At 41.4% G+C, this 9,293-nt stretch overlaps 1 protein-coding gene across 1 annotated transcript; it reads right to left on the reverse strand.

Moving 5' to 3' along the window:
• Positions 1–3,773: 3,773 nt before the first annotated feature.
• LOC138843112 (ubiquitin-conjugating enzyme E2 D3) lies at positions 3,774–5,676 on the reverse strand. Its single transcript, XM_070076871.1, has one exon. The coding sequence runs from the start codon at positions 5,501–5,503 to the stop codon at positions 5,060–5,062; it is 444 nt and encodes a 147-aa protein (XP_069932972.1). The 5' UTR covers positions 5,504–5,676; the 3' UTR covers positions 3,774–5,059.
• Between the last annotated feature and the right edge of the window lie 3,617 nt (positions 5,677–9,293).

Here is a 9,293-nt window from a genome sequence, read left to right on the forward strand (position 1 = left end):
ATTTATATTATCATGTATTATTTCCAGATTTAATAGTTAGTTTGCACAAGACAACTCCTGAATGCTGATCTCTCAGAAAAGAAATTGACCTATTTTATTTATTTATTTATAAGTTTTATTTATGGGACCAGTGTTGTGGTATAACAGGTTAAGCTGATGCCTGAAATGCTAGGATGCCGTATGGGTGCCGGTTTGAGTCCTGGCTGCTTCACTTCCAATCCAGCTCCCTGCTAACGTGCCTGGGAATGGAATGGGAAATGGCTCGAGTCCTTGGGCCCCTGCACCCACTTGGGAGACCCATAAGAAGCTCCTGGCTCCTGGCTTCGGTCTGGCTCAGCCTCAGCTGTTGTGGCCATTTGGGTAGTGGACCAGCAGATGGAAGATCTCTCCCTTTCTCTCTCTCTCTCTCTCTCTCAACTCTTTCAAATAAATCTTTGAAAAAAACTTGTTAAAGATAAAAATACACAGAAGTTTTATTTTTTCATTTATTTGGGATTGAGAGAGAGTAGAGGGGGAGGGGAGGGCAGGGAGGGGAAGTTAAGATGCCACTTGGGAAGCCCACATTGCATATTGGACCAACTTGGGACATCCATATCCCATATTTTCTGGGTTTGCATCCAGGCTTCACTCCTGATTCCAATTTCCCGCTAATGTATATTCTAGGAAGCAGCAGGTGATGACTCAATTACCTGGGTCCCTGCAACCCACTTGGTAGATTTGGATTGAGTTCTGGGCTCATGACTGCAGACCGGTCAGCTCCTGCTGTTGCAGGCACTTGAGGAATGAACCAGCAGACGGAAGATCTCCCCTCCCCTCCCCTCTCCTCCCCTCCTCACCTCTCCTCTCTTCATTCATGTTTATGAGGTAACAATAGTTGTTGAATACTCAAGGCAAGCCAAGGGCAGGCTGAGGCTCAATACAGTCAGTTAGGACGCAATGAGACATTTGTAGTTTATTATGTAGAGCATGAAACAAAGAGAATCCAGAGAGGCCAGGTGACTTAGGACCCTGCCCTGCATGTCCACAATAATGATATCATGACAAAAGAGGCTGGATGAGCACAATGTGGGTTGTAAGATACCCTAAGGAGCAATTCTAGACTGGCATAATGCTTTTTTTTTTTTTTTGACAGGCAGAGTGGACAGTGAGAGAGAGAGAGCAAAAGGTCTTCCTTTGCCATCGGTTCACCCTCCAATGGCCACCGTGGCCAGCGCGCTGCGGCCGGCGCATCGTGCTGATCCGAAGGCAGGAGCCAGGTGCTTTTCCTGGTCTCCCATGGGGTGCAGGGCCCAAGGACTTGGGCCATCCTCCACTGCACTCCCAGCCCATAGCAGAGCTGGCCTGGAAGAGGTGCAACCGGAACAGAATCCGGTGCCCCAGCTGGGACTAGAACCCGGTGTGCCGGTGCTGCAAGGCGAAGGATTAGCCTAGTGAGCCACGGTGCCAGCCGCATAATGCTTTTACGGCTGTAGCTGAATCCAGCAGAGAGTCTCAAGCCATGTCATTAACTGGGATGTGACAAGAAATGTCCCATGATCTCCTAGAGCATGAGAGACAGGCTCAAAAGCCATTCATTGTTTTGGGTTCAATCTCATGTGACCTATGTGGATGCCTGCAAGGGTGGCAGTGGGTACTGGTAGGTCATTCCTGAACAGCAGTGAATTAATTTTCCTTATTGTATTTTTTTTTTTTTAAGTCTGAAAACATGTCATTTGCCAATTTTAGTGTTGTTAGACATCTGGGTTGCTATGGAAATCTTGCTGGTTTGTTTGGTATTGTAAACAAAGCTTTTGCAACTGCTCCTGTACATATCTTCTGGTGCAGTTAAAGCTATTTTAGGATATATGTCTAGGAAAGGAATTGTTTGGTCTAGGACATCATGAACTCTAGAAGAAAATGCCAAATTGTGTCAGTTTTCACTAAAACACACAGTTTATGATGATTTCTGTTGTTCCATTTCCTTGCCAACCCCTGATGTTTTGGGTCTACATTTTTGACAGTCTCATGGTGCATCTTGCTGTGATTAAAACTGTATATCCCAGATACTTAATGAGTTGATGTCTTTTCAAAAGCTAAATCAGTGTTTATATTTACTGTTTTGTGAACTAAGTGTTTGGGCATATTCTCTATGTTTCTATAGCATTGTTTGTATTATTCTTATTTATTTACAGGAACTATTCATATGATTAGAATACTAGTTTTTGGTTGATTACTGATGCTAAACATATCTCCTATGTATTTCTTCATTGGCTTTTTTACTTTTTTATTTCTTTTAGGAGACCAGGAAAAGCACCTGGCTCCTGGCTCCTGCCATCGGATCAGTGCGGTGCGCCGGCCGCAGCGCGCCGGCCGCGGCGGCCATTGGAGGGTGAACCAACGGCAAAGGAAGACCTTTCTCTCTGTCTCTCTCTCTCACTGTCCACTCTGCCTGTCAAAAAAAAAAAAAAGATTATTTATAAATCAGAATTACAGAAAGAGAAGGAAAGACAGAGAATCTTCCATTGGCTGATTGACTCCAATAATGGCTGCAATGGCCAGGGCTAGGGCAGGCCAAAGCCAGAGCCAGGTGCCTCTTTTAGGTCTCCCATATGGGCACAGAGGCCCAAGCACCTGGGCCATCCTCCACTGCTTTCCCAGGCACATTAGCCAAGAGCCGGATTGGAAATGGAGCAGCTGGGACTTGAAATGACACCTATATGGGATGCTGGTGCTGCAGACAGCAGCTTAACCCACTGCACCACAGTGCTAGCCCCTATGATTTCTTTTGATGAACAGAAATTCATTATTCTAATACTATTTTGTCACATAACTTTATATTTATAATTTTGCTTTTTGCATTTAAATATTCTTTTTAACCCTGCTATCATAAAGATCTTTTCCTAAAATATTTCAGAGTTTTAAAATTTCACTTTTCACATTAAAACTTTAATCTACCTTGGGTAGATTTTTACATAGATACTTCAAAAAGTCCATGTAAAATGAATTTAATGATAAGCTTATTTTGGTGCAAAATTGTTTAGAAATTCATTCATTTTTTCAGAATATGCATTTTCCATGAACTTTTTGAAGATCCGTACCTCAGATGATGTGAGATAGGAATCCAATTATGCCCACATCAGATTACAATTGAAAATATCTTTATTGCAACACTATTAGTGTTTTATATCAACTTACCATGTATGAATAGATTTGTTATTCTATCCCTGGGCTAAAAATACACTTAAGTTTATTTATTTTTACTCATTTGAGAGAGAGAAAGAGAGTGGGAATATCAGTCAGACCAGGAGAGATATTCTATCTGCTGGTTCACGTTCCAGATGCCCACAGCATTCAGCGTTGGGTGAGGCCAAAGTCAAGAGCCTTGAACTCAGTCTGGGACCAACTCCTTGAGCCATCACCAGTGCTTCCTAAGGTGTGCATTAACAGGTTTCTGGAATTGAAAGTGGAGCTGTAACTCCAAACCAGACACTCTGATATGAACACAGGTGTCTGAAGTGGGGACTTAACCATTGAGTTTAATAATACTTTTAATCTTCTACCTGAAGTAGATTTTTTTCAGTTATTCTTCCAGTGAGTATCTGTGGTTGGTAAATTTTCTCTTTGTCTGAAAATATCTTAATTTCTTTTTTTTTTTTTCAATAGCATTTTATTCATTCATGTTAAGTCACCTGAAATGATCTGTTTTAAATGCTCATTAATGTAAATGGCTGAACAAATCCATTTCAATGGATACTCAATATCCCACATAGTTAAGTCACTTCAACACAGCCTCATGACAACTCCCACACCAAAACAGTACTTTATTTTGTAAATTTTGACCCATTATTACTCCCAAGTTATGTTTTTATCAGCTGTCAAGTGTACAAGGTGAAGATAAGTTTTAGTTAGATGGGGCTACACCTGGAAAATAAATTTCTTAAAACTCCATATACACGCTTCAAAACTGCTGGGTCCCAAGTCCATCTATGAACTCCAGGGCTGCCAGTATCACGGTGCAGCATATTAAAGCTACACTATCTGAATAGCTTATTAATTCTGCATAAATCAGGTCAAGCAATGTGTCAACCTGTAACAGACTGTGCACTCTAACTGAACATGGCAAAATATTCATTCTTTTGAACTTTACATCATCATTTGATGTCAAACAATGAAGCAAATCCCAACAGTATATACAAAAAACAGCTTTGCATTTACAAAAGATTGTTTCCTATACTGATTAATCCAGGCAGCTAACTCATTGGTTTATGCAACTTTATTGAAGAAAAATAAATCAATTACTAGCAGAGCTATTAGTTGATCACTCATCCATTGACAACTTGCATCATTTATTCAGTGCTATATTAAACAGTGTATTGGAAGATAGATTAACTAATAGCTCCAAGCCTCCTAACAATTTAAATGAAAATTACAAAATGTTTGAGACCCTATTTTGGAATACAAAGGGTGTTTGACTTTCAATTTCCATTCTCTGTAGAACAAGAACAGGTCATTCCTTTATTGACATGCATAAAATACATCACATTTTCTGTTCTGCTGATGCTATAAATTCAATACCAATTCTCCAGCCACATCAGTTATGAGCATAAAGTATATCATGTAACCTCAAATCTCTAACAGTGGAAGGCTTAAACAAGAATGGATGCTGCTAGAATAATGCTGCTTCCTTTGATGTGACAACTGAGCATCCATCTCCCTCCCTCTCAGATGATTTCTTCAGCATGTTAGAGCAGTGAGGAATGGTTTTAGTCTCATAACCAAGTTAGAGTGAAGACATTGGCCACATAATACACATGCTCCATTTTTTTAAAAAATTCTGAATCTTGGGCAACTGTTCTCTTGTAACTACTTTACAGTTTCTAAAAGCAGTTATTGTCCAAAGCTGGAAGAACTTAAGTCTTCTCAGATGAGCATGTGAATGAATGGAGGGAGGTAAACAAAAAATAAAATTAAAAAAGATGAGGTCTGATAGGGGAGCAGCCGGATAAGAAAATCAAAAAAGGAACAGTAATTTAAAGTTTATTCCAGCTATAATGCAGGTTATTCTGACTTTAAGGTAGCATCACATGGCATACTTCTGAGTCCATTCCCGAGATATTCTGTTGTACTTATCTCTGTCTGTTTTATAGATCCGTGCAATCTCTGGCACTAGGGGGTCATCTGGGTTTGGATCACATAGCAGTGAACAAATGGATAAAAGAACTTTAGAAATAGTTAAAGCAGGAGACCACTGTGATCTTAGAATATCGAGACAAATGCTGCCATTACTGTTAATATTTGGATGATAAATTCTTGTTGTAAATGCAACCTTAGGTGGTTTGAAGGGGTAGTCTGTAGGAAAATGAATTGTCAAAAAGAATACACCGCCTTGATATGGGCTGTCATTAGGTCCCATAATTGTGGCTTGCCAGTGAAACATATCATCCCCAACTGGACCTGCAGAACATTGTGCTGGAGGGTCACGGGCCAAATCACTAAGTTCCTTATTAATCCGTTTCAGCGCCATAGTCTGTGCTTTTAGTCTGGCTCCTCTCTCCCTCTCTCGGTGTATGCTCAGAGGTCCGGCCAAAACTCTTGATTATCCGGGCGGCGGGGAAGGATTGTCTCTTGGTCTCACGCCGGCTCTGCCAGACACAGGCGCTTGGTATGGAGGCGGCGGGTATCGCGAGAACGACGTGGACGGCTCGAAAATATCTTAATTTCATCTTCACTCTTGAATATTGGTTAAAAATGCTGTGGAGTTTTAGTTTGATAGGAATTTTATATTGAGTAAATTTCTCCAAATATTTAGCTTATCATACTACTGAATCGGTATGCTTTCTAATTGATCTTTGTCTTCCTACCTTCTGAGTCTCTTTTCATGACAATTTGTTTTTAACAGCAGTTAACTTCACAAAGGGCTCCATTGTGAGAAAGCAAAGGAAGATGGATAAATTCAGTTTCTACCTTCTCTTGCTGCAGTCATATTTCTTTCTTCTACATTCATTGTTTTCCTTTCCTGCCTGGAAGTTGGGTGCCTGTGGCAGACTTGAGATCTATATCACAACCTTATTCATTCCCTGAAAATTTGGCCAAGAATGGTGTGAGGTGGAAGCAAATAGAGCATTTCAGCTGTGAGAGAAAAATTATTGGCGTAAGGAAACAAATGTAATGAGCCAGAAACTGGATCAAGCTATACCAGCATGAGAAATAGTCACAACATCTAATGTGACCCGCAGAGATAAACAAGATTTGACAAAGGCATTTTGTATGCACCAATCAGTCTTTCAGCTTATTCAGGAATTAGGGCCTGAAATATAGAGATCTTAGAACACTCAGAATCCTTGACCAGACATAAATAATGAGTGCCCATTTACAGTGGAAGAAAATTAGTTCTATAAAACTGAGAGACTTGCCAATATTAGCTGCCAAATTAACAATATTGAGGAGCTCGATTCAGTCATTGCCAGTCTCTCCACCAGGACCAAACATCCTGACTTTTTCAGCACATGAGGGGTTATCAAAGCATTACCAAGATGTTGGCACTAAGAACCAGCCTCCTGTTAGATGCATTAACTCATACAAGTAACAAAGGAGGATTCCTTAGCCATCCTCTTCCATTTAGTTTTCCCTGAAGCAACGAAAATTCTAAAAGACAGATGAATGAGCTCTAATAGCACATTTTGTTTAGATTTATTTTCATTTCAATTCTTACATGCACCAACTACAAATCATCTCCTGCATAGGTGGTGAAATTGCTTGATTATAAGCCAGAAAGAACCAGCTTGCTGTAAGATATTTTGAAGTCCTATGACGTATCATCACCCTTCTAACAGGGATTACAATAATAGCTGGTACTTACTGAATCCATATTGTGGGCTTGGCACTGTGGCATTTAACATAGGGTGTTTGATTTAATCCTCACAACAGTCATACAGCATGTACACTACCATCATCTTCATATTGCAGAAGAGGAAGGTGAGGTTCAAAGAGTCTAAGGAATCAATTTGTCAGGGTTACTCTATGTAAAAGTGGTGGAAATGAATTTATAACAGTCATATCTGTTTGATTGCAGTTAAGAGTCTTCCATGTTAACATCCTGAAATAATTCCATGAGAAGTTCCCTGTTCTGTTTGAGATCATCTGCTGTGTTTCCATTCTCATCAGAATTTATTGAGTAAAAGTGATGCAGGGTGGCGCCTGCATTAGAAAAGACTCCATGTTGCTCGCACAGAAAACCTAACTGAAGCTGGCAGTAACAATAACAGACTTGGATGCTGTTTTCCCACTCCTAAATGAACACTGGAGCCTGGGGAACATCACGTATTTATTGGCTCAGTCCTGGAGGGTGTAACCCTCCATGAACCACACGTTGTGGCAGGGGGAAAACTGATTCAGCCTGCAATCTGGGAAATTCCTGAACCTTGGATGGGGACCAAAATGAATGCCTGTCCCTTCAGATGGGGACGGGGCAAATGGGAAAACAGAAGCATAGGAAAAGGAAGGAAAATATATCAGTTAAGCAAAGGAATCCTGACTTCCTTTCCAGGTAAAAGGTTAATACACAAATGAAACTTGAAGAAAGAGTAGGGTTAAATTTTACATCTTAAACAAATTTCACAGATGATGGGTAAATTAGTTATCCACTGTAGCATAGCCTCAAAATTCAGCTGCTTAAAAGAACAAACACATTTCTGCGGGTTAGTAACCTGGGTGTGGCTTAGCTGGCTCAGGTCTCTTGCAGTCTGGAGAAGGATTTGCTTCCAGCACACGCCCATGCTTGTGGGCAGAATCCACATCTCTTGGGCTCTTTGACTAAGCACTTCAGTTCCTTGGTGTGCAGCCTTCTCCATTAGGTAGTTTACAATGGGTAGCTGGCTGCCCTCAGAGCAAACAGATAAGAGAGAGAGATAAGATGCCCAGGACAGTCTGTATAACCTCATATTAGAAGAGACATTCCACCACTTCTGCTATTTTTAGTTCTTCAGAGATGAGTCAGTAAGTGCAGCCAACACTCAAGAGAATTACAGAAAAGTGAGAATTTGGGGATTTTTAGGACCTGCTTGGACTGAATGCTTATGTCCCATCAAAGTTCTTGTATTGAAATCCTAACTCCTAATGTGATATAATTTGAAGATAGGGCCATTGATAGGGCCCTTATGAACAGGATTATTGTCCTTGTATGAGAGACATAAAAGCTGGATGTCACTCTCTGCTGTCTGAGTATACAATGAGAAGAGAATCTGCAAACCGAGAAAGGGGCCCCATTAAACACGGGGTCTACCAGAACCTCGATCTTGGACTTCCAGCCTCCAGAACTGCGAGAAACAAGACTGCCATTGAGTTTATGGTAACACAGCAGCCTAGACTAAGAGGGTTGGCTCATAAGCTGCCTACCACAACGTGTGCATCTGAGTGTATGTACACGTGTATACGTCTGTTCGGAGGGTCAGTGGCGGCACACTGCATGGGATCAATAGTGTAGGGAGCTGTCATATAGCCTCCTGCTAGGAGCTGTACAGGAGTGAGACAGTAGTCATGCTCCCTGCAGGGCAGAGATGGCGTTCACAAGTTGGGAATTTGACTTGGTTTAACAAAGGGGCTATTTACAAACATAGGGCCAAGTGTATAGCAGTCACAAGGGCTAGGACTCACAGCAGCCGGCAGAGGACTATCCTTGGGCCTCAAGCAGTGAGGGAGAAATTCAGAAGCAGGAAAGGATATTTGTGTGCAGAGACTCCAGACAGCAGCTATTACTTTCAGTTAAGCGTGCAGTCAGCCTATGGCATCTCCACAGGGAAAGAGCCAGGGGAATAAATACCTTGACCTCGCTCTCCTCCAGGCTCCTCCTGGCTCCATCTGTCCATGGGCTGAGCCCAGCTGGAAGCCAGAGGGAAATGGAGGCAGCACAGGTCAACCTCCTGGGCCACACAGTAATGTGGAAGGGCTTATGAGGGAAATCAAATCCACAATAGGCAGAGAGGAAGAAGGAGGCGTATGCCAGCGATCACAGTTTGGAGAAAACTAGATGGAAGAGTTTGCTGGTACAAAAGAGTTTTTAACTTCAAAATGAGTTTTCATATAATTGCATCTCCTGAAGTTCTTTAAAAACAGGAAACATGTATCCATCTCTATGAAATGATTTGAGAAGAATTGTACAGATGAAAGGAATGCGAGTGGCTAAGACGACTTTGAAGGGTCGTTGTAACCTGAGGATTCAATGTTACAGGAGGAGTGATGGAAATCAGGGAACAGGATCTCCTGCAAAATATTCACAACTCTTTGAAATGGAAATTTGGCTATTCCAATTTAAGAAT

This window comes from Oryctolagus cuniculus, chromosome 7 (assembly GCF_964237555.1).
Source record: "Oryctolagus cuniculus chromosome 7, mOryCun1.1, whole genome shotgun sequence".
NCBI lineage: Eukaryota > Metazoa > Chordata > Mammalia > Lagomorpha > Leporidae > Oryctolagus > Oryctolagus cuniculus.

Coding starts and splice junctions, on each gene's coding strand:
- LOC138843112 (XM_070076871.1), bottom strand. CDS start 5,503: ATGGCGCTGAAACGGATTAATAAGGAACTTAGTGATTTGGCCCGTGAC.